The sequence below is a fragment of the Rhinoderma darwinii genome, chromosome 13 (genome assembly GCF_050947455.1).
Source record: "Rhinoderma darwinii isolate aRhiDar2 chromosome 13, aRhiDar2.hap1, whole genome shotgun sequence".
In the NCBI taxonomy this organism is placed as follows: Eukaryota; Metazoa; Chordata; class Amphibia; order Anura; family Rhinodermatidae; genus Rhinoderma; species Rhinoderma darwinii.
The window spans coordinates 57031653-57058414 of NC_134699.1; the positions used below are offsets into that span (position 1 = coordinate 57031653).

Genomic DNA, 26762 nt, shown 5'->3' on the forward strand with positions numbered 1-26762 from the left:
GAAGACCAGCTCAAGTCACTTGATGACTTGAAGATTGGTCATTTTAATACAACCAAGGAGGAGATGGCTGGTCTGCGATCTCTTGAATCTGATGACACGATTGTTATAAAGCAGTCCGATAAAGGCGGCAATATCGTGGTCATGGATCGCAGCCGCTACAAGAGAATGTGTCTTCATATTTTGCATGACCAACAGTGCTATAGGGTTTTGGAGTCTGACCCCACTAGGATTTTTAAGAGTCAGCTTAAGGACATTCTTGACCCAGCTAAAATTCTCAATTTGATCAGTGAGAAAGAATTCAAATTCATGTTAATGGAATTTCCGCAGGTGGCAACATTTTACAGTTTACCCAAAGTCCACAAGGGGACGACACCCCTTAAAGGTCGCCCAATTGTATCTGGGATAGATAGTTTGACGCAAAATGCAAGTGTTTACTTGGATCAGATATTGAGACCCTTTGTATTATCATTACCCTCTTATGTGAGGGATACTATGGATTCCCTGAGGAAATTGGAGGGCATCCGTCTTGATCAGGATGTGTTTCTTGCTTCACTTGATGTGGAGGCATTGTACAGCTCGATTCCTCATGAACTCGGATGTTGTGCCATCCAATATTTTTTGAGAGGAAAAGGTACACACTTTAAGGCCCACAATGAATTTGTGATTTCATTATTGAGATTCATATTGGAGCACAATTTCTTTTTATTTGATCAGAAGATCTACCACCAGCTCAAAGGGGTGGCTATGGGGAGTCCTTGTGCTCCCACATATGCCAACCTATTTTTGGGTTGGTGGGAAAAAGAATGTGTCTTCACTGAACTAATGGAAAAATGGACCTCTTGTATCCTTCTATGGATTCGTTTCATAGACGATATTCTGATATTGTGGAAGGGAACTAAGGCTGAGTTCGTTGAGTTTGTGGGGGTTCTTAATGTGAACAATTTAGGCCTTTTTTTCACGCATGAGATAAATGAGAATAAGATCACATTCCTTGATGTGTTGATTCAAAAGACACCTTCAGGAGCTATACAGACCAACATGTATAGAAAATCTACTGCTACGAACAGTCTCCTGAGATGGGAAAGCTGTCATCCCTTAAGTCTGAGACGTGGTATTCCAAAGGGCCAATATCTGAGGGTACGCCGCAATTGTTCAACTATATCCGACTATAAGATTTCGGCACGCGAACTAGAGAATAGGTTTCGGTGTCGTGGATATCCGAGACAGGTACTAAAAGAGGCTTATCAGGATGCCCTAGGCAGAAATCGGGATGATTTACTCAACCCTAAACCAAAGAAAGGGGAGGAGGAAACAGCTAGAGTTATCGGCACTTTTGATTCGGCCAGTGCTGAGGTTCGATGCATTTTACAACGATATTGGGGCATTCTGCAAGCGGATCCTGACATTGGTGACCTTGTGGGAAAATCTCCTCTTATTACTTATAGACGTGGACGTAATGTGAAAGATCGGCTCGTGCATAGCCATTTAAATACTCAGGAGCCAGTCGGTACATGGCTAAATCAGAGTCTAAAGGGTAGCTACAGATGCGGGTCCTGCAAGGCCTGTGCGTCAGTACTCTGTAGCAGTGAATTCACTAGTACCATCACAGGGAAGAGCTTTGAAAACAGGTCCTACATGAACTGCAAAACAAGGGGGTTGGTCTACTTGATCACCTGTGATTGTACAATGCAATATGTAGGGAAAACGATAAGGGAATTCAGAAGGAGGATTAGGGAACATATTGGTGACGTTAGGCGACAAGAAGATACCTCGGTTTCACGTCATGTCTGGGAGCGTCATAAAGGTGACCCCTCGTGCCTTAAATTTCAAGGGGTGGAATGTATTAGACAGACACTGAGAGGCGGTGATTTAGATAGGAGGATCATGCAAAAAGAAGCGCAGTGGATCCACCGCCTACAGACTATCTGTCCCCAAGGCCTCAATGAGCAGATCTCATATGCGTGTTTCCTGTAATTTAATTTCTACTTGTTTTAAGACCTATTTCCCTGTGTGGGTGTTTTTGGGTGTTTATGTATATCTGCTTTTTCCGGTTACAAAGCGAAATGCTCTAAGATGTTTTTGGGTAATCAATGCAGTCATGCGTCTTTTGCTTGACGGTCTTTTTTCGGTTGTTGCACTGCGTTTATTCGCTGCAGGGGCTTTGCACTAGTTTGTCGATCCCCAGTGTTGTCTGGGACGTTGATTGTCAATTGGTCAAGCCCTCTAGATGACTTTCTGGGAGGGTCGGCAATGTATGAGCATAGTGCGGGTTGGTGCCTGATACTGAATGTCTCGGGCATTTTTAGCTGTTACACTCTATGTGTCTTGTAGGTAGGTCCGAGTGATCCCGGCGACTCCAGTGTGTAGTAACATGAAGGTTTGTGCCTTGCTGTACTGGGATCGTAGGGATCATGTATTATTAGCATTGTTTTTCTGCTGAGAGATATGTGCACTGCGGTATTTGATCCTTTATGTGAGATTTCGTCCGCCTTTTGATCTCCATGGCAACATAGGACGCTTTGCGTCCCTAACTAAGCTGATTGGTGGCTAGAAAGGAGGCTCGGCACTCAGCCTGCAACGTCATTTTTTTGACGTGGTTACTGCGGGTTGGTGCCTGGCCCAAGCCACGTCAGCACAGTGGGTGGGCCTAGGCCTGTCAAATAGACCGGAACTTCGCCGGCGCGTGTGCGGCCAGTGCATTAGTGTCGTACACGCGCCGGGAGGTATAACAAGCACACAATTGTGCTAGCCGGCTTAATTAACAGTGAAATAACACACTACATCGAAAAGAATTGATAATCCCTGATGATGTGTCACCTATACATGTGGCACTGAAACGCGTTGGATTGTCTGTTAGTCAGTGAGGTGTGCTAGTAGAATATATCGTTAGGGGTGAGGAGGTGTTTGGTGTGTGCAACTATACTATCACATCAGCACACCTCTCCTCATTACTGACCACCTTATCTGAGCCTGTTCACATTGTATTTAGGGCTAAGATGGCTCATTTTAATGAAACAATTTAATAAATTCAATTTTAATCGTTCTATCTTCAGGCAGTAAAAAAAATCAAAATATGACTCAAAATTCCAGACGGAATTTTGAGGCAGAATTTTCTGCCTGCAAAAAACTCTGTGTGAACAGGGCCTTAGAGGTGTGTCTGGAAACTAGCTTGTTGACGGTTTCCAATGACAACCTGCAGAACTGTGAATGCAGCTCCGTAGTATAATACAGGCTGTACAAAATTTTTAACTCGATTGTATTTATATAGCAAAATGGTATTCAATGGTGGGCATACCCTTTAATCATACCCATCCACTGCTTAGATTGAAGGGGCGTCTATGCTGTAATTTGCAAAAGGGTGAACACCTCTGCATTTAACTGTATGGAGAGTGCAACGGGGATGAATCGGTGAACGGCGGGGGTAGGTGAGGGACCCAGAGGTGGGACCTGCTCTGATCTGGCATTTTGATATAAACAGAGATTAATATCCCCCTTCTTCTTTCTGTTCATAGTCCTTCCCGTTATTTTGGCAAGAACCTGACTACAGAACATTTTAAGATCCTGCACCCCGACTTCATGCGATACTTAAGGAACAGGTGGGTTCTTCAAAAACACCGGACCACCAGCTGGATATTTATACTATAAACTATGGGGCCGGGGGACTTGTCTCGGGAAGCAATAGAGCTGGGCAGGAAAAATACAACTAGTCTTATCTACTGCCCAGACATGAACCACCCTTCCCATGATCCTGTGCGGTCATGGAGCCTATCAGTGGTGGCTTCGGTCAGGCAGAATAGGACGTCACCTTGGCCACTGACATGTCACCTATTGGGGTAAACTGTAAGGGGAAGGGAAGACCGGACGGTGTGTGGTTGGTGTTGCCATTGAGGTTATTAAATGTTGATAATATTTTTTTTTTTAAATCATTAGTTGGTAAAAATATGATGAATGCAGAGACCCCGATTTCTGCATTCTTAATGGACAATTATAAAAAAATTTGTAGGGCATTTGCCAATTTTTCCTACATGTCAACTATTACTATTGCAGGTCAGAGGAGCAGGGTGGTTGGCATTGTAATGTGGGCTTGGCTGGCTCTGTTATGGGAGCACTAAAACAGGCACTGTACGGTCACTGCTATAAGGGCACAGTGCCAGTCATTGTTGTGGGGGATCTGTGACTAGTACTGTTGTGGTAGCACTGTGGCTGGTACTATTATGGGGCACTGTTAATGGCACTTTTATGGGGCACAGAGACTGGTGCTGTTACGGCGACACTGAATGGCATAGATACGGAGCAGTGTGGCTGGCACTGTTATGAGGGCAGGTGACTGGCACTTTGAGGACACTGGCTGGCACTGTTATGGGAATACAATGGCTGACAATGTTATGAGAGCACAAGATCGGTTTTGTGGGGCACTGTTATGGTGTACATTGGCTGGCACTGTAATGGGGCACTGTGAATGGCATTATTGTGGGATAACTCTCTTTTAAAGAGGCTCTGTCACCAGATTTTGCAACCCCTATCTGCTATTGCAGCAGATCGGCGCTGCAATGTAGATTACAGTAACGTTTTTATTTTTAAAAAACGAGCATTTTTGGCCAAGTTATGACCATTTTTGTATTTATGCAAATGAAGCTTGCAAAAGTCCAAGTGGGCGTGTTGAAAAGTAAAAGTCCAAGTGGGCGTGTATTATGTGCATACATCGGGGCGTGTTTACTACTTTTACTAGCTGGGCGTTCTGACGAGAAGTATCATCCACTTCTCTTCAGAACGCCCAGCTTCTGGCAGTGCAGACACAGCCGTGTTCTCAAGAGATCACGCTGTGTCGTCACTCACAGGTCCTGCATCGTGTCGGCCACATCGGCACCAGAGGCTTCAGTTGATTCTGCAGCAGCATCAGCGTTTGCAGGTAAGTAGCTACATCGACTTACCTGCAAACGCCGATGCTGCTGCAGAATCATCTGTAGCCTCTGGTGCCGATGTGTCCTCGCTCGTCTGACACGATGCACGACCTGTGAGTGACGACACAGCGTGATCTCTCGAGAACACGCTGTGTCTGCACTGCCAGAAGCTGGGCGTTCTGAAGAGAAGCGGATGATACTTCTCGTCAGAACGCCCAGCTAGTAAAAGTAGTAAAAATGCCCCGATGTACGCACATAATACACGCCCACTTGGACTTTTGCAAGCCTCATTTGCATAAATACAAAAATGGTCATAACTTGGCCAAAAATGCTCGTTTTTTAAAAATAAAAACATTACTGTAATCTACATTGCAGCGCCGATCTGCTGCAATAGCAGATAGGGGCTGCAAAATCTGGTGACAGAGCCTCTTTAAGACCAACACCTCCGGTCTTCAGAACACGGCCTATGTGCGGACTATTGAGTAAATATAAGCAGATGTCAGTGGGACGACTGAGATTGCTGAGCCGGATTCCTTCAGGTGAAAGCCTTTTTATTGTTCCTTATCGCCTTGTGTACAGTGGTGTGTCTTGTTTTTCCACCTTTGATGGTCTCCACACTTTCTCACACGGAGGATTATTGACCCAAGCATTAGGCTCTACCTCCCTGACGTTAACATAAAAGGACACCTGTTCCAGCCTAGACCTGGGACAATGAAAAACTGCCGGACCACTTAGTCGGCCTACTGCACCTGACGTGTTAAATCTGACCATGCATACTAGATTACCTGCCAAAAAGGACTATAACTATATTATATATGTGTGTGTGGGTGTCTGTGTATATATGTGTGTGTGTGTGTGTGTGTACATATATGTATGTGTTATATATATACACCCCCCCACACAACCCCACACTGACATACATACCCCCCGCACACACACTTGCCACACATATACCCGCCAACACACACACACCCTCGCCAAACCCCCCCCACACCCCTCCATACCCCCCCCACACCCCTCCGCACACATACCACCACACACACATACCCCCACACACACCAAATTCCCCACACACTTCCAAATCCATCCATACCCCCCCCCCCACACACCATACAGACATACACCCCCCTCACACACCCCCCCCCCGCACACACCACACACACACATACCCTCCACAAACACCCCCCCACACATCCCTCCGCACACATCCATACCCCCCCACACCCATCCATACCCCGCCACACCCCTCTGCACACATACCCTCTACCCACACCACACTCCCCCACACAAACATACCCCACCACACACATATCCCCCCACACCACATCCCCCCCACACCCATCCATACCCCCTTACACACCATACACCCCCGTCACACACACACACACACACACACACACACACACACACACACCCCCACACACACACCCCACAACCCCCCACACACTTATACCCTTCCACACACACATCCACACACACCCACCCCTCCATACACCCCCCCACATGCACACATACACCCCCCACACGCATACCCCCCCCCCCACACCCAACCCCCCCTACACACACCCATCCCTCACCCACACATACCACCCCACACCCCCACCCTCCAACACCCCACACACCCATACCGTCCCTCACACATACCCCACACACACAACCCCTCACCCCCCTCCAACATACACATAACCCTCACACACATACCCCTTCCCTCCCTCACACCCCCTTGTACATAGGGGACAGTATTATAGTAGTTATATTCTTGTATATAGGAGGCAGTATTATAGTAGTTATATTCTTGTATATAGGGGCAGTATTATAGTAGTTATATTCTTGTATATAGGAGGCAGTATTATAGTAGTTATATTCTTGTATATAGGGGGCAGTATTATAGTAGTTATATTCTTGTATATAGAAGCAGTATCATAGTAGTTATATTCTTGTATATAGGGGCAGTATTATAGTAGTTATATTCTTGTATATAGGAGGCAGTATTATAGTAGTTATATTCTTGTATATAGGGGCAGTATTATAGTAGTTATATTCTTGTATATAGGAGGCAGTATTATAGTAGTTATATTCTTGTATATAGGGGCAGTATTATAGTAGTTATATTCCTGTACATAGGGGCAGTATTATAGTAGTTATATTCTTGTATATAGGAGGCAGTATTATAGTAGTTATATTCTTGTACATAGGGGCAGTATTATAGTAGTTATATTCTTGTACATAGGGGCAGTATTATAGTAGTTATATTCTTGTATATAGGGGGCAGTATTATAGTAGTTATATTCTTGTATATAGGAGCAGTATTATAGTAGTTATATTCTGGTATATAGGGGTAGTATTATAGTAGTTATATTCTTGTATATAGGGGCAGTATTATAGTAGTTATATTCTTGTATATGGGGGGCAGTATTATAGTAGTTATATTCGTGTATATAGGTGGCAGTATTATAGTAGTTATATTCTTGTATATAGGGTATAGTAATATAGTCGTTATATTCTTGTATATAGGGGCAGTATTATAGTAGTTATATTCTTGTACATAGGGGCAGTATTATAGTAGTTATATTCTTGTATATAGGGGCAGTATTATAGTAGTTATATTCTTGTATATAGGGGCAGTATTATAGTAGTTATATTCTTGTATATAGGGGGCAGTATTATAGTAGTTATATTCTTGTATATAGGGGGCAGTATTATAGTAGTTATATTCTTGTATATAGGAGGCAGTATTATAGTGGTTATATTCTTGTATATAGGGGGCAGTATTATAGTAGTTATATTCTTGTTTATAGGGGGCAGTATTATAGTAGTTATATTCCTGTATATAGGGGCAGTATTATAGTAGTTATATTCTTGTATATAGGGGGCAGTATTATAGTAGTTATATTCTTGTATATAGGAGACCGTATTATAGTAGTTATATTCTTGTATATAGGAGCAGTATTATAGTAGTTATATTCTTGTATATAGGGAGCAGTATTATAGTAGTTATATTCTTGTATATAGGGGCAGTATTATAGTAGTTATATTCTTGTATATAGGGGCAGTATTATAGTAGTTATATTCTTGTACATAGGGGGCAGTATTATAGTGGTTATATTCTTGTATATAGGGGGCAGTATTATAGTAGTTATATTCTTGTATATAGGGGGCAGTATTATAGTAGTTATATTCTTGTATATAGGGGCAGTATTATAGTAGTTATATTCTTGTATATAGGAGGCAGTATTATAGTAGTGATATTCTTGTATATAGGGGGCAGTATTATCGTAGTTATATTCTTGTATATAGGGGGCAGTATTATAGTAGTTATATTCTTGTATATAGGGGCAGTATTATAGTAGTTATATTCTTGTATATAGGAGGCAGTATTATAGTAGTGATATTCTTGTATATAGGGGGCAGTATTATCGTAGTTATATTCTTGTATATAGGGGGCAGTATTATAGTAGTTATATTCTTGTATATAGGGAGCAGTATTATAGTAGTTATATTCTTGTATATAGGGGCAGTATTACAGTAGTTATATTCTTGTATATAGGGGCAGTATTATAGTAGTTATATTATTGTATATAGGGACAGTATTATAGTAGTTATATTCTTGTATATAGGAGGCAGTATTATAGTAGTTATATTCTTGTATATAGGGTCAGTATTATAGTAGTTATATTCTTGTATATAGAGACAGTATTATAGTAGTTATATTCTTGTATATAGGAGGCAGTATTATAGTAGTGATATTCTTGTATATAGGGGGCAGTATTATCGTAGTTATATTCTTGTATATAGGGGGCAGTATTATAGTAGTTATATTCTTGTATATAGGGGCAGTATTATAGTAGTTATATTCTTGTATATAGGAGGCAGTATTATAGTAGTGATATTCTTGTATATAGGGGGCAGTATTATCGTAGTTATATTCTTGTATATAGGGGGCAGTATTATAGTAGTTATATTCTTGTATATAGGGAGCAGTATTATAGTAGTTATATTCTTGTATATAGGGGCAGTATTACAGTAGTTATAGTCTTGTATATAGGGGCAGTATTATAGTAGTTATATTATTGTATATAGGGACAGTATTATAGTAGTTATATTCTTGTATATAGGAGGCAGTATTATAGTAGTTATATTCTTGTATATAGGGTCAGTATTATAGTAGTTATATTCTTGTATATAGGGACAGTATTATAGTAGTTATATTCTTGTATATAGGAGGCAGTATTATAGTAGTTATATTCTTGTGTATAGGAGGCATTATTATAGTATTTATATTCTTGTATATAGGAGGCAGTATTATAGTAGTTATATTCTTGTATATAGGAGCAGTATTATAGTAGTTATATTCTTGTATATAGGAGCAGTATTATAGTAGTTATATTCTTGTATATAGGAGCAGTATTATAGTAGTTATATTCCTGTATATAGGGGCAGTATTATAGTAGTTATATTCTTGTATATAGGGGGCAGTATTATAGTAGTTATATTCCTGTATATAGGAGCAGTATTATAGTAGTTAGATTCTTGTATATAGGAGGCAGTATTATAGTAGTTATATTCTTGCATCTAGGGAGCAGTATTATAGTAGTTATATTCTTGTATATAGGAGCAGTATTATAGTAGTTATATTCTTGTATATAGGGGGCAGTATTATAGTAGTTATATTCTTGTACATCGGAGGCACTATTATAGTAGTTCTATTCTTGTGTATAGGAGCAGTATTATAGTAGTTATATTCTTGTATATAGGGGCAGTATTATAGTAGTTATATTCTTGTATATAGGGGCAGTATTATAGTAGTTATATTCTTGTATATAGGGGCAGTATTATAGTAGTTATATTCTTGTATATAGGGGCAGTATTATAGCAGTTATATTCTTGTATATAGGGGGCAGTATTATAGTAGTTATATTCTTGTATATAGAGGCAGTATTATAGTGGTTATATTCTTGTATATAGGAGCAGTATTATAGTAGTTCGATTCTTGTATATAGGAGCAGTATTATAGTAGTTATATTCTTGTATATAGGGGGCAGTATTATAGTAGTTATATTCTTGTATATAGGGGGCAGTATTATAGTAGTTATATTCTTGTATATAGTAGCAGTATTATAGTAGTTATATTCTTGTATATAGTAGCAGTATTATAGTAGTTATATTCTTGTATATAGGAGGCAGTATTATAGTAGTTATATTCTTGTATATAGGAGGCAGTATTATAGTAGTTATATTCTTGTATATAGGAGGCAGTATTATAGTAGTTATATTCTTGTATATAGGGACAGTATTATAGTAGTTATATTCTTGTATATAGGAGGCAGTATTATAGTAGTTATATTCTTGTATATAGGGGGCAGTATTATAGTAGTTATATTCTTGTATATAGAGGCAGTATTATAGTGGTTATATTCTTGTATATAGGAGCAGTATTATAGTAGTTATATTCTTGTATATAGGGGGCAGTATTATAGTAGTTATATTCTTGTATATAGGGGCAGTATTATAGTAGTTATATTCTTGTATATAGTAGCAGTATTATAGTAGTTATATTCTTGTATATAGGAGGCAGTATTATAGTAGTTATATTCTTGTATATAGGAGGCAGTATTATAGTAGTTATATTCTTGTATATAGAGGCAGTATTATAGTGGTTATATTCTTGTATATAGGAGCAGTATTATAGTAGTTATATTCTTGTATATAGTGGGCAGTATTATAGTAGTTATATTCTTGTATATAGGGGGCAGTATTATAGTAGTTATATTCTTGTATATAGGGGGCAGTATTATAGTAGTTATATTCTTGTATATAGTAGCAGTATTATAGTAGTTATATTCTTGTATATAGGGGGCAGTATTATAGTAGTTATATTCTTGTATATAGGAGACCGTATTATAGTAGTTATATTCTTGTATATAGGAGCAGTATTATAGTAGTTATATTCTTGTATATAGGGAGCAGTATTATAGTAGTTATATTCTTGTATATAGGGGCAGTATTATAGTAGTTATATTCTTGTATATAGGGGCAGTATTATAGTAGTTATATTCTTGTACATAGGGGGCAGTATTATAGTGGTTATATTCTTGTATATAGGGGGCAGTATTATAGTAGTTATATTCTTGTATATAGGGGGCAGTATTATAGTAGTTATATTCTTGTATATAGGGGCAGTATTATAGTAGTTATATTCTTGTATATAGGAGGCAGTATTATAGTAGTGATATTCTTGTATATAGGGGGCAGTATTATCGTAGTTATATTCTTGTATATAGGGGGCAGTATTATAGTAGTTATATTCTTGTATATAGGGGCAGTATTATAGTAGTTATATTCTTGTATATAGGAGGCAGTATTATAGTAGTGATATTCTTGTATATAGGGGGCAGTATTATCGTAGTTATATTCTTGTATATAGGGGGCAGTATTATAGTAGTTATATTCTTGTATATAGGGAGCAGTATTATAGTAGTTATATTCTTGTATATAGGGGCAGTATTACAGTAGTTATATTCTTGTATATAGGGGCAGTATTATAGTAGTTATATTATTGTATATAGGGACAGTATTATAGTAGTTATATTCTTGTATATAGGAGGCAGTATTATAGTAGTTATATTCTTGTATATAGGGTCAGTATTATAGTAGTTATATTCTTGTATATAGGGACAGTATTATAGTAGTTATATTCTTGTATATAGGAGGCAGTATTATAGTAGTGATATTCTTGTATATAGGGGGCAGTATTATCGTAGTTATATTCTTGTATATAGGGGGCAGTATTATAGTAGTTATATTCTTGTATATAGGGGCAGTATTATAGTAGTTATATTCTTGTATATAGGAGGCAGTATTATAGTAGTGATATTCTTGTATATAGGGGGCAGTATTATCGTAGTTATATTCTTGTATATAGGGGGCAGTATTATAGTAGTTATATTCTTGTATATAGGGAGCAGTATTATAGTAGTTATATTCTTATATATAGGGGCAGTATTATAGTAGTTATAGTCTTGTATATAGGGGCAGTATTATAGTAGTTATATTATTGTATATAGGGACAGTATTATAGTAGTTATATTCTTGTATATAGGAGGCAGTATTATAGTAGTTATATTCTTGTATATAGGGTCAGTATTATAGTAGTTATATTCTTGTATATAGGGACAGTATTATAGTAGTTATATTCTTGTATATAGGAGGCAGTATTATAGTAGTTATATTCTTGTGTATAGGAGGCATTATTATAGTATTTATATTCTTGTATATAGGAGGCAGTATTATAGTAGTTATATTCTTGTATATAGGAGCAGTATTATAGTAGTTATATTCTTGTATATAGGAGCAGTATTATAGTAGTTATATTCTTGTATATAGGAGCAGTATTATAGTAGTTATATTCCTGTATATAGGGGCAGTATTATAGTAGTTATATTCTTGTATATAGGGGGCAGTATTATAGTAGTTATATTCCTGTATATAGGAGCAGTATTATAGTAGTTAGATTCTTGTATATAGGAGGCAGTATTATAGTAGTTATATTCTTGCATCTAGGGAGCAGTATTATAGTAGTTATATTCTTGTATATAGGAGCAGTATTATAGTAGTTATATTCTTGTATATAGGGGGCAGTATTATAGTAGTTATATTCTTGTACATCGGAGGCACTATTATAGTAGTTCTATTCTTGTGTATAGGAGCAGTATTATAGTAGTTATATTCTTGTATATAGGGGCAGTATTATAGTAGTTATATTCTTGTATATAGGGGCAGTATTATAGTAGTTATATTCTTGTATATAGGGGCAGTATTATAGTAGTTATATTCTTGTATATAGGGGCAGTATTATAGCAGTTATATTCTTGTATATAGGGGGCAGTATTATAGTAGTTATATTCTTGTATATAGAGGCAGTATTATAGTGGTTATATTCTTGTATATAGGAGCAGTATTATAGTAGTTCGATTCTTGTATATAGGAGCAGTATTATAGTAGTTATATTCTTGTATATAGGGGGCAGTATTATAGTAGTTATATTCTTGTATATAGGGGGCAGTATTATAGTAGTTATATTCTTGTATATAGTAGCAGTATTATAGTAGTTATATTCTTGTATATAGTAGCAGTATTATAGTAGTTATATTCTTGTATATAGGAGGCAGTATTATAGTAGTTATATTCTTGTATATAGGAGGCAGTATTATAGTAGTTATATTCTTGTATATAGGAGGCAGTATTATAGTAGTTATATTCTTGTATATAGGGACAGTATTATAGTAGTTATATTCTTGTATATAGGAGGCAGTATTATAGTAGTTATATTCTTGTATATAGGGGGCAGTATTATAGTAGTTATATTCTTGTATATAGAGGCAGTATTATAGTGGTTATATTCTTGTATATAGGAGCAGTATTATAGTAGTTATATTCTTGTATATAGGGGGCAGTATTATAGTAGTTATATTCTTGTATATAGGGGCAGTATTATAGTAGTTATATTCTTGTATATAGTAGCAGTATTATAGTAGTTATATTCTTGTATATAGGAGGCAGTATTATAGTAGTTATATTCTTGTATATAGGAGGCAGTATTATAGTAGTTATATTCTTGTATATAGAGGCAGTATTATAGTGGTTATATTCTTGTATATAGGAGCAGTATTATAGTAGTTATATTCTTGTATATAGTGGGCAGTATTATAGTAGTTATATTCTTGTATATAGGGGGCAGTATTATAGTAGTTATATTCTTGTATATAGGGGGCAGTATTATAGTAGTTATATTCTTGTATATAGTAGCAGTATTATAGTAGTTATATTCTTGTATATAGGAGGCAGTATTATAGTAGTTATATTCTTGTATATAGTGGGCAGTATTATAGTAGTTATATTCTTGTATATAGGGGGCAGTATTATAGTAGTTATATTCTTGTATATAGGGGCAGTATTATAGTAGTTATATTCTTGTATATAGTAGCAGTATTATAGTAGTTATATTCTTGTATATAGGAGGCAGTATTATAGTAGTTATATTCTTGTATATAGGAGGCAGTATTATAGTAGTTATATTCTTGTATATAGAGGCAGTATTATAGTGGTTATATTCTTGTATATAGGAGCAGTATTATAGTAGTTATATTCTTGTATATAGTGGGCAGTATTATAGTAGTTATATTCTTGTATATAGGGGGCAGTATTATAGTAGTTATATTCTTGTATATAGGGGCAGTATTATAGTAGTTGTATTCTTGTATATAGGAGCAGTATTATAGTAGTTATATTCTTGTATATAGGAGCAGTATTATAGTAGTTATATTCTTGTATATAGGGGGCAGTATTATAGTAGTTATATTCTTGTATATAGGAGGCAGCATTATAGTATTTTTCTTGTTTATTGTAGCATTCGTCGGTCACGGTCATGTTCAGCTGGCAGTAGTTTTCTATGGGTATCACAACGGATCTAGAGGAGTATGCAGGTTCACTGTTTACATCTTGCCGTATAGTGCCATACTTTGCAAACATAGAGCAATGTAGTGATCCGTCAGTACCAAAAAGTACCCAGAAAGCCTTACATTGCCCACTGTGTCTAAACAGTGCTACACTGTGCCCATATAGTACCATACTTTGACCACATAGGGCAATTGGTGCTTAGAGAGTGCCATTCACCCTGCTAGTTTAGATCAGCTATTAATCCACAGCTTTATTAAATTTTAAATTTTTCCCCAGGTTCCTTTATGATCCGGTTTTAAAAACAAAAAATCGTGACATTTATCGTCCATCTACCGGAGCCTCACTGCTGCTGGCTGCTATACACACTTGTGACCAGGTGAGGGAGCACTTTGTTATCTGCCCTACAAAGCCGGATTCATATTCGACTACATCATTCCACATTTGGGGAGGAGGAAGGAGGAGGAGGGAGGGGGAGGAGTTCCCGCATTTGACAAAGGCATAGACTCCTTGCAAACATTGCAATTATAAGAAATTGGAGGAATTCTGGAATGAATAGTGCCACCTGGTGGCTAGTAAAAAAATAAAAAAATATTGTCTTAGAATCATGAAAGAAATGGGTTGTGTATTAAAGATTAACCCCTACCTCTCTTGTCCCGCCAGGTCAGTGCTTATGGATTCATGACGCCAAACTATGAGAAATTCTCAGACCACTACTATGACTCCATCTACCACAAGGTCAGCTTTTATATAAACCACAGTTTCATCAGGGAGATGAGACTCTGGCAGAAGCTGCACAATGCCGGGGTGATGAAGCTCTACATGAGGGACTGATGCTGGAGGGCCTGGATCCAGTTATGTGGAATATGAATTAAACTGGCACATGGGAATGGAGAATGCCACCCTCACGAAGATTATTCAAGGTGCCATCCTATTTGACCATGTGATGGTCTCTAGTAAGAAAGCCCCTATGGGGGTAAGCATCAGAGAACTGGCCCTCCAAGAACTGAAATGCTCTTACCAGCCAACTGTGAAGATTTTGAAAAGATGGGTGACAGCCATTGTGGCCACCACAGCTTTCCCAGACTCTGTCTAGTACAGCGGGCATCCAATAATCCAGAAAGTTTGATTATCCATTTCCCAGTAATCTGGAAAGGTTCCTAATCAGATCATCCAGAAAGGTGGATAATCCGGGACAGATCTGCACCAAAGATTGTGCAAAGAGACGCAATTAGGAAATAGTTGCAGAGTTTGGACAATCTCTTCTCCTGTTGAACATTTGCAGAAAGTCCCTGCGGTAAACTGCACGTTTTTCCTGCAGAGGCCACTACAGGAAAAATGTGGCATTACATGCCGATTGTGCCCTTTGCAGCAGCTCTGCACTTTGGCGAATAGAGAGGCGTCCTGGGTATGTAGACAAGGGTTGTGCTAATGGGACAACCCCTTTTAAGGTTCTCTACCCTTACAAGTTGGTTTCATATACTCTTCTATGACGGTCCAATAATCCGGAATATCTGATAATCCAGCATCTATTAAGCCCCATCGATGACGAATTAAATACATTTTACTGTCGACTTGGCATTTTGGAGTCTGTGGGGAATCTCATGTTATTTGAAACAGTTTTTTGGGGAAAATCTGCATGACAACAAAGTAGAGGGCGACTCACAAATTTATCTGTCAGGGGATTTTTTTTTTAATGTGGGGCCGGACGTGCTTTTGTGTTAATATCTTCTCCGGTGAAAAGTTTTCTTTATTAGACTATAAGTAAATTAATCATTTACATTTTTTTCCCTCAGGAATAATTTTTTTTAAATAATTGTATTTTTTTTAAGATTAATAAATTTGAAAACTTCCAATTAATGAGTTGGTCACGTGTCGTTATGTTTTACACAGACTGTCATTATTTATTCCCTCAACGATTATGTTTTCTCCGTTTTAGAGAAGATGTGATGGTAACCACCTATAGGTGGCACTAGAGTCACCACTTTCTTCATGCTGGAGGAGAACCATTTTGCAGAGAGGAGAGGTAATCAGTGCAGCCAGAAGGTGGCAGCTTCACAGGGGTAATGGGTCTAAACCATTTCTAAGAACGCGCGGGCCTGAGCTGTTTCTCAGGGGCGCGGGCCTGAGCTGTTTCTCAGGGGCGCGGGCCTGAGCTGTTTCTCAGGGGTGCGGGCCTGAGCTGTTTCTCAGGGGCGCGGGGCTGAGCTGTTTCTCATGGCCGCGGGGCTGAGCTGTTTCTGATGCCATGACTAAGGACGCAGTTGGCGTCAGAAACGCGTAGGCACCGCTCACACTGCTTAATCCCTCTATTGTACTCTGGGAATACCCGTACTCACTATATTTGTTGTTTTAACTTTTTTGCAAATAAAACTTGGAAGAAGCTTCCTATTTTAAATAGGACTCAGCGCTGGATTCAATTTCTACTTCTTTCTATGTTCATACGTGTACCGACACGAGGATCCGTGCGCGAACAACACAGCACATCTGTGATAAGGTGAGCTGGAGGAACCCTCCCACTGTTTTTAGAAAGTATCTGCCTGGTGACGGTCTCCCTTTAATATCTGGGCACCCTAACTGGCATTATTACATGAGCTTTACCACTGACATTTGTATATGGCCAACATGTTGGCATTATTATATAGGACAGATTGTATGGCTGGCATCACCTAATTTATGGGCACCACATCTGCCTTTTAAAATAGAAACTTTTAATCTCATCAGACCAAGACTAGTAAAAAAAAATAATAGTTTTATGATTAGAAATTCCAAGCACCAACAAAAAGTGTGCAAAAGACAAACTGAAGAAAAAGCACAAACTACAACTCCTGCAGTCGTGTCTGTCACCGGGAGGCACGAGGGGGCACACAGGGGGCCCGGCTGTCAACTAGACGGTTACTTTGCCAATAGCTGTTTGCGTTGCTGTTCCAGGAGGGCTTCCAAGTGATCCGCTCTCTTCACTGCCGCCTGCAAGATAAAAGGAAGGTGAACAGAACCCCACAAGTAGGGAGTGCTGAGCTCAAAAGACGGGGGTACTCTGTAAGAACCCCCACTAGTTGTTCCACCAGCATGACTCTCTGATCTGCAGGACTGCAGGTGCCCATTCAATTTAAATAGGTGCCGTACAATGATGAGTTCTGACACAGCGGCTTCCCCCTGTAGGCACCTATCAGTAAGACACTGGAAGACCTACAAACTGTGGTGGGGCCGTCGACTCCGAACAACTCCTTTCATGTATTAGTTTGTAAAATGCACAAAAAAAAAAAAAGGTTAGTGAAAAAAAAAAATGGATAAAAATTCATGTTTATGGCTAAAAGTCTGACGCGAGCAGAGCTCGAGACGTAGGGCTGGGCGATTCATCAAATTAATTTGATGAATTCGCCCTCAAGGACTCTTACGATTCTGGTTTTTAACAGAATCGTAGATATATATTAATGGCACATACAAAAAATATGGTGAAATCCTGTTCCTTGTAAAACCCCCTCAAAAAACAAGGGGGCACTCCCTCCGTCTGGAGAAAAAAAGGTTCAAGCTGCAGAGGCGACAAGCCTTCTTTACCGTGAGAACTGTGAATTTATGGAATAGTCACCACAGGAGCCGTCACAGCAGGGACAGTAGATGGCTTTAAAAAAGGCTTAGATAATTTCCTAGAACAAAAAAATATTAGCTCCTATGTGTAGAAATTTTTCCTTCCCTTTTCCCTTCCCTTGGTTGAACTTGATGGACATGTGTCTTTTTTCAGCCGTACTAACTATGTAGAATCGATTCTTTAGTCGCGCCGGGCTGCAGGGGGAGCTCCGCCCCGTCACCGCCTGGACCGTCCCGGCTTCCCCACAGAACTGCTGCGCCGAACTGAACAAAATGATACAGGGGAAGCAGAGACTCCTAGTACATAGCCACACCGCCCTGTAGATACCACCCCCCCCTTGTAGATCGCACCACAACGACCCCCCCTTGTAGATCGCACCACAACCCCCCTCCCCCTCCCATTATAGATCGCGCCACTGTAGCTCCCTCTGGCCGGGGATCCTGCTTCTGGGGGTGAGATCTACAAGGGAGGCGGGTGGTGCGTGATCTACATCTGGGGGTGAGATCTACATGTGGAGGTGCTATCTACAAGGGAGGTGGTGGTGCTGCGAACTACAAGGTGGGGTACGATCTACGTGGGGGTGTGGCTTGTCTAAATGGGCACTGTGGCACTATATTGGGTGGGGTGGCACTATGGCACTATATGTGGGCACTGTGGCACTATATGTGGGCACTGTGGCACTATATGTGGACACTAGGTCACTATATGTGGACACTGTGGCACTATCACTATATGTGGACACTGTGGCACTATCACTATATGTGGACACTGTGCCACTATCACTATATGTGGGCACTAGGTCACTATATGTGGGCACTGTGGCACTATCACTATATGTGGACACTGTGGCACTATCACTATATGTGGACACTGTGGCACTATCACTATATGTGGGCACTAGGTCACTATATGTGGACACTGTGGCACTATCACTATATGTGGGCACTGGGGCACTAGGTCACTATATGTGGGCACTGTGGCACCATCTACCCTGACAAATGAAATCCATCTTTTTTTTTTTGTAACGGCCATGAAAGACAGACTGGAAATGGATGAGAATTTGGAGACACTGATGCAAAATGGACATGAAATACGGACCATTGATCAGTTTTTAATGCCCATTTCTTTTTCGCTGTCGTGTGATTGCATCCTGAATGACTGATGCCGGGAGTCCCGTTCACATGTACCGTGATGGGGCCGCGAAATCCGGCTGTCACACGGACTGTTTTTCACGGTCCAATCACTGTCGTGTGAATCCGGCAATGTCGGGGACCGGCTGAGGTGGTGACGGGCAGTGGGGGATGTTGGTGCACACAGCGCATCATTGATTATAGATTCTGTTAACCTGTTCCTTGCCGGAGAACACAGAAGTTATAAATCAATTAGATACATTTTTCCGATTGTATTTATGATAAAATAAATGATTTGCAGAGGTTAAAAGTTGTGAAGTCACGTACAGTAACTATAGCAATATATGTTAAAAAGTTATTTATAGAAAGACAATTTTATTAAAATTATCTCTTGGTATTACTGCTAAACAGAAAAAAAATAAGAAAAATGGAGATTCAAATCGAAAAAATCGCCCCAAAGTGTTGAAAAAATATATAATTTTTTTTTATTTTTTGGAAAAATTGCCCAGCACAACAACTCCTAACAATGAGAATAGAAGCTATGAGGGGTTAATATGCGCTACTTATGTCTACACGCCAAAATCTTTACAATCACCAGAACTAGGGAGACCAAAAATCTCTGCGATCCAAATACTGGTGAATATCCAAGTCACGGAGATGACAAGTGGTCGGACTACTCCCCAAATATTGGAGCAATGGTCCTGGTGTCACCTGAAAGCAAAGACTGGACTTTTATAGGATACGAAGATCTAAGCTCTAGTCTATATACTCTAGTCGTGATGTATTACATATATCCTTGGCTGTGAAAGGGTTACAGTTTCTATATATAATCTATATAAACCGTTGATTCACTTTGTAAAAACACTACTTATGTATGATACTCCAGAGCTGCACTCACTGTTCTGCTGGTGAAGTCACTGTGTACATACATTACATTACTTATCCTGTACGGATCCTGAGTTATATCCTGTATTATTCTCCAGAGCTGCACTCACTATTCTGCTGGTGGAGTCACTGTGTACATACATTACATGACTTATCCTGTACTGATCCTGAGTTATATCCTGTATTATACTCCAGAGCTGCACTCACTATTCTGCTGGTGGAGTCACTGTGTACATACATTACATTACTTATCCTGTACTGATCCTGAGTTACATCCTGTATTATAATCCAGAGCTGCTCTCGCTATTCTGCTGGTGGAGTCACTGTGTACATACATTACTTATGCTGTAGTGATCCGGAGTTACATCCTGTATTATACTCCAGAGCTGCACTCAATGTTCTGCTGGTGAAGTCACTGTGTACATACATTACATTACTTATCCTGTACGGATCCTGAGTTATATCCTGTATTATTCTCCAGAGCTGCACTCACTATTCTGCTGGTGGAGTCACTGTGTACATACATTACATTACTTATCCTGTACTGATCCTGAGTTACATCCTGTATTATAATCCAGAGCTGCTCTCGCTATTCTGCTGGTGGAGTCACTGTGTACATACATTACATTACTTATCCTGTACTGATCCTGAGTTACATCCTGTATTATACTCCAGAGCTGCACTCACTATTCTGCTGGTGGAGTCACTGTGTACATACATTACATGACTTATCCTGTACTGATCCTGAGTTACAGCCTGTATTATACTCCAGAGCTGCACTCACTATTCTGCTGGTGGAGTCACTGTGTGCATACATTACATTACTTATCCTGTATTATACTCCAGAGCTGCACTCACTATTCTGCTGGTGGAGTCACTGTGTACATACATTACATTACTTATCCTGCACTGATCCTGAGTTATATCCTGTATTATACTCCAGAGTTGCACTCTCCATTTTGCAGGCTTCAGAGCTGAAATCTCAGAATTCCCCTGCTTGTTCAGTGTCTTCACAGAGCTTGTTCTGTTGAGTTGCATTCTGCGCTGTGTAGACTTTACACTAGTTACTTTTTATGTAGATTAGATCTAGAACACCATACTACCATTTATTATAGAGTGAAACTAAGTCTAGTGGGGGGCGGTTAATATTGAGTGGGTGGTCTTCACTAACCTCGCACTGTTTCCGTAGACTGTTCACAGTCTCTTCTTTCTTCACTATTGCAGATTTCACTCTGAGAAAATAAGATATGATAATGCAGTTATCCTGAGATCTATACAACCAGGGGACGGAGGAATAGACACCCTATTGGCCAATCAGATTCCAGATTTGCAAATTCACTTTTGATTTTCTATCCATCTGAGCATTGTTTAATCCCATTATAGTCTATGGACTGAGCAAAACAATTACTTAATTTCAAGTCACAGCAGCACAAAGTATTGGAGAAGTAGTAAACTGTCCACTTGTGATTGTTAGTTAGACAGGGGCAGTGCCATGATGAATAGGTGAGGAGTGGGCATACGTGGGAGATCACAGATCTAATAAGGGGTCCCTGGATATGACCATATAGCAGCTACGAGTGAACACCCCCCAGCCCTCACAGGGATCTCCCCCTCACCTTTTGTGAACCTCCTCCAGCTCCTCCTCCTTCTCACGAGTCACCCTCTCTAGCTCCAGGCGATGTCGTGCCTGAGCCTCGGATGCCTCGATCTTTAACCTCTTATTTTCTTCCTCGGTTGTTACGAGCCGATCTGCAAACTCTTGGCGGATCACATCCGAGAGGCTCCGTCTCTCCTCATTCAGCCGGTCTGTGATCTGTAATCAGGACGTCAATGAGAAAATATTAAGGGAGAACTCCACTTTATTAATGTTGATTTACATCATGTCTTATGCTCTAGTCACATCCAGAGCTGTGTATTGTAAAATAGTCTGGAAAAAAAAAAAAAGGTATCCCCACAGAATGTAATGCAGCAGAGTGCAATGCATTAAAGAATCTAAGCTTATAGGGGTGTGTATGACCGTACTGATGAATTGTAGGTGCAAGAAGAGTTCTAAATGCAGCTCTGGATGTGACTGGAGTAAAATGCCTGATGATCAACCTGCAGATCATTGCTCATCTCCCTCACCTTTCTGAGATCTTCCACTTCCAGCTCCCTCTGTTTCAGCAGTCCATGCAGTCTGATTTGCTCCCCCTCCAGCTCAGTCACGCTCTCCTTTAATTGGTTGCAGCGCTCATGTGACTTCTTCTCGGAGCGCTCTAGCTCCTGCAGCTCGGATTCGTACTTTTCACGCACTCTCTTAATCCTGCCGGGATACAAAAACACGTCTAGATGGGTGGTGTACACTTTAACGCAAGAGCCTTGCTTATTGTACACCGCTGGCAAAGGGATTGTCATCCAGCTTTCCTAGGATCCTGAATGGCAAAGCTAACACCATTTAGCGGTACAGGAGTAAGAGTGGCGAATATATCACTGCATAATTAGGAGTATATCCGATTTAGGAGCTAGGTGACAACCTAAAAGGCTGCCATAGTAGTCACCCAGCTTTCCCAGAAACAGATATGAAGAAGAAACGGCTGAACTGAATAAGTTGGAATCAAGGAGACATGAACCAGAAAAGGAAAATCTTCCTGTATGTATATTTTTGGAAAAACAGCGCCACTTTTGCCAACAGGCTTTGAATAGTATTGCAGATCAGCTCCACTCAAGTGAATGGGGCTGAGCTGCAATACCAAACACAGCCATCGGGCGAGAGTGGCACTGTTTTCAAGAAAAAAAAAATCTAATCTCATACAAGCCCTACAATGTCTTCTGATCCCTTTGGTCATTTTTCGAGCAGCACTCGTACTACCACATTAATTAAAGTAGCCATAGCCCTTCCATCAGGGCAACGATGGGAGCCATTATAAGGCAATAGGGTCTGTCAGGCGCTGGTAGTAACAGTCATAAGACGTATCCGGCACCATCTCGTGGTTTTCATTATAAACAGGAGCCATGATGTGAACAGAGCCTTAGGATTCCCCCGTTTTTCCTGTGTCCCGGTACCTGTTTTCAGCCGCCCGTTCACATTCTTCCCTTGCCGTTGACATCTCGGCCTCCAGCCGCTGGATCACCAATTCTATCTCCTTGTCTCTCCCCTTCCGCACCTCTTCTTTGAGGTCCCGCTCCCTGGTTAAGAGCCAGGCTTCCTAAAAAACACAAGAAAATACAACATTAGCGATCGATCATGAGGTTTATAGGGGAACGGCTCCGAAAAGTGGAATTAAAATAGATGAGATTGAGACGGATGACAGAACAGGGGGTGCATGCAGCACGTGGCTTCAGAAAGGAGACTATTCACTGTGCGATCGGTGGGAGTCCGACAGCCACAACCCCAACAATTCTGATATTTAAAGGGCCGCAGGGCTAAAGTGAATGGTGACGGGATAAACTAGGGCTGCGGTCCCTTCGATCCTAGTGTCATTCCATCACTGTGTCCAATGGGAAAAACCCTTAAAAATAAAACACAGTCCTGCTGTGACAACTGGGGGGAAAGCAATGCAATCACTGTTGGGGGGGGGATAAGCAATGCTTTCTCTGTTGATGGGCAACTGGGGATGCCACGGTGACTTCTTTTGGTCAAACTGCTGTGACTGGGAATGGACGACACTGCTACGACTGTACGAGGCACTACTAAACAGGAGGCAGGGGGTTAATCTCAACTGGGTTGGGTGAACCACTCTGTACATGGTCGGCTGTATTTACCTCCTTCTTCCTGTAGTTCTGCTCCCACGCCTGCTTCTCGATCTCTAGACGCTCTTTGATTGCCTTCAGCTCAATCTGTAATCAACCGCAAGAAAATAAAAAAGTCTCACTCGGCAAAGAACAAACATCCTGTGACCAAGTCTGTAGTAGCACTAAAGTGACCTGGAAAATGAACCTCGAGTGACGCTTGTGGGGGATTAGCCAACAGTCCTGTCTATCGTCGCACTATCGTGCAAACGGGAGGGAGGAGGGGCAAATTTGCATAAAAAGAGGCGGTTCCAGGCTTCTTGAGGGATGATGGGCGGGGCCTAAATGCCTCATTCAATGTGATCAGAGACGTAAGATAAAGATTGTCATGGAAATTTTCAACATTGAGAAATAGTGAAGTCTTTGGGCACCGTCACGCTGATCTCTATTGTCTACCCCAGGACAAGCGAGCGTCGGTGCACCCCAATTATTCAAGTGAACCGGGCTGAGCAGCGGTACCAGACATGGGCACATGCAGTACTAATGTGACTATGTCGGGAACTACAGAGATCAGCAGCGGCAGTCCAGCATGTCCGTGATTAGTGGGGGTCCTCACAGTTCATATATGGATGGCCTGGCCTAAGGAATGTCCAGCCCCCCCTCACCCCCATGTCTATGTCCAGTGTAATTTAGGACCTGGTGCCGACGTTCTTGCTCCTCCTGGCTCTTCTCATATTCTTCTTTCAGGACTCTGCTGGTCAGCGCACAGTTGTCTTCTAGCTGTTTCCGGAGTTCATCCAGTTCTGCTCTTTGTCTGCGAGACAAACGCATCAGTGACGAGGCACGAGGCCGCTCAAACCTCAACTATACATCTGGCTCACATTGGGGGGAGATTATAAATAAAAACTGCAGTAACCAATCGGGTCGCTGCTTTCATTCTCCAAGGAGCCTTAGAAAAATGAAAGCTGAATCTGATTGGTTGCTGTGGATAATATTTATTTGCCTTTGAAGTTGTTTGTCCCGTTTCTGGAATGTGGCATCTCTCACCTTGCCGCTTGCTGCTTTAAGCGCTCCTTCTCCTCGGACACCTCGCTGTATAATCGCCTGCGCTGCTCCTGCAGGGACTGCTCTTCTTGTACCAGCTGCTGCTCATACCTGGACAGAGGGAAAAAAACACGTCTGTAAAGGAAAATGTGTGATAGAAGTCATCCTATACTATTAAACGGGTGGTGCAGTTTAGAAAACCCATTTCCATGCACGCTATTAGAGGTTGGGGGTCCTATATTCAGGATCCTTAGCTCTAGGACAGAGTGGAGGGAGGTTACAAAGAGCTTCTCTCTCTGGAGGACCCGTCCTGTCCTGTATTACACAGACAACACATTGATATGGATGGACCTTGTGTAATGCTTCATTTCTCCTGTGGTGGCGCTGCAGGGAAACTGAACACCTACTGCCAGGTTTCCACACAAATTACAGGTGATCGCTGGAGGACCTCCGTAAGATGTCAAAAATTTCTTGAAGCCAACACCAAATAACATCTGCTTATGGAAAAGCAGAGTAACAACCAATATAGCTGCCAGTACAGTTCCCACACATATCATGACCCAGCTTTTCCAGACCCCTGAAAGGAAAACTCTACATATACAGTAATACATTCCTCCCGTCTGTACCTGTCTAACCATGCAGTAATACAGAGTTTGATGAAGGTGAAAAAACAACATGGTCCCAGACTGAGTTTTAAACGGGTTGTCTCATCAGGATTAGTCTTGTCCATATTAGAGGGGGTGGTCCCTTTAAAACCCCCTCTCTAAACCGTAGCTGGGAAAAAAAAAGCTACATGGCAATCCATAATACAATCTTGTCAGTAGAATTTCTCCTTTTGCGTTTCAATTCTACACCATTTTCAACATCTCTTCTTGCTGTGAGTGAATGGAAACAATATGCACAGACCTAAAACATCACACAGGTAAATGTTTGCTACAATTGTATCCAGTATAGACTGTTTTTTGTAAGATAAATCCATCAGCAACACAACCCTCTCTCCTGCCCTGATAGTTTGTTACAATGTATCAGCACAGATAACATGTATCCACCCGGAGTCCAGAGTGTTTCGCTCGCTTACGATAACCTAGACTGTAGAAAAGCCTCTGGTGTAAGAAGTATTAGGTCTCTACAGGTTTTCCTCCTTGGCAGGTAAATAAGAATGTTTCTATTCACTGACAGTAAACAAAGATCTTGAAAATGGTGAGGAATTGAAACACAAAGTATATTAGAAACTTGCAGAACATCCTGCACTCAATTAGCCAATAATGGTTGTAAGTATTTTTTAGTTGCCTGACAATACGACCCTGTATCACGTGACTAGAATCACTGCGGCCCCTGGAAGGTCACCTCTGCTTTGCCAGCTCTCGCTCCCTCTGGCTCACATCTTCCTTCTCTCGCTCAAGGTTTTGCCTCAACTCCTCGGCCTGGCGCACGTATCGCTGCGCTGCCCGCTCATCCGACTGCAGCAGCTCGGCCTCATGCAGAGCCTTTAACTTGCGGATCTCCTGCTTGTGTTTGGATATAAGTCTCTGGATCTCCGGCTCCAGTCCTGTGAAGAGAAGTAATGCAGATAGTGAGGAGAAGATAGATAGATAGATAGATAGATAGATAGATAGATATGAGATAGATAGATAGATAGATATGAGATAGATAGATAGATAGATAGATAGATAGATAGATAGATAGATAGATAGATAGATAGATATGAGATAGATAGATATGAGATAGATATGAGATAGATAGATATGAGATAGATAGATAGATAGATAGATAGATAGATAGATAGATAGATAGATAGATAGATAGATATGAGATAGATATGAGATAGATAGATAGATAGATAGATAGATAGATAGATAGATAGATAGATAGATAGATAGATAGATATGAGATAGATAGATAGATAGATATGAGATAGATAGATATGAGATAGATAGATAGATAGATAGATATGAGATAGATAGATAGATAGATAGATAGATAGATAGATATGAGATAGATAGATAGATAGATATGAGATAGATAGATATGAGATAGATAGATAGATATGAG

General features: G+C 40.4%; 2 protein-coding genes across 4 annotated transcripts in view; one reads left to right on the top strand and one right to left on the bottom strand.

Moving 5' to 3' along the window:
* Nucleotides 1–16145, top strand: part of LOC142666618 (alpha-N-acetylgalactosaminide alpha-2,6-sialyltransferase 2-like) — a 139284-nt gene extending 123139 nt beyond the window's left edge. Inside the window, exons 7-9 of the mRNA XM_075846747.1 lie at nt 3513–3596; nt 14634–14733; nt 15018–16145. Coding sequence (XP_075702862.1) covers nt 3513–3596; nt 14634–14733; nt 15018–15188 — 355 coding nt within the window. The 3' untranslated portion in view covers nt 15189–16145. The remainder of the gene's footprint in view (nt 1–3512; nt 3597–14633; nt 14734–15017) is intronic.
* A 912-nt stretch (nt 16146–17057) lies between these two features.
* Nucleotides 17058–26762, bottom strand: part of CEP131 (centrosomal protein 131) — a 92127-nt gene continuing 82422 nt past the window's right edge. For all 3 annotated transcript variants that reach the window (XM_075845324.1, XM_075845323.1, XM_075845322.1), the window contains 9 exons: nt 26058–26259; nt 24714–24821; nt 24363–24480; nt 23700–23774; nt 23001–23143; nt 22083–22260; nt 21575–21771; nt 21130–21190; nt 17058–17321 (listed from right to left, as the gene is read on the bottom strand). In XM_075845324.1, the coding sequence (XP_075701439.1) occupies nt 17250–17321; nt 21130–21190; nt 21575–21771; nt 22083–22260; nt 23001–23143; nt 23700–23774; nt 24363–24480; nt 24714–24821; nt 26058–26259 (1154 nt within the window). In that variant the 3' untranslated portion in view covers nt 17058–17249. The remainder of the gene's footprint in view (nt 17322–21129; nt 21191–21574; nt 21772–22082; nt 22261–23000; nt 23144–23699; nt 23775–24362; nt 24481–24713; nt 24822–26057; nt 26260–26762) is intronic.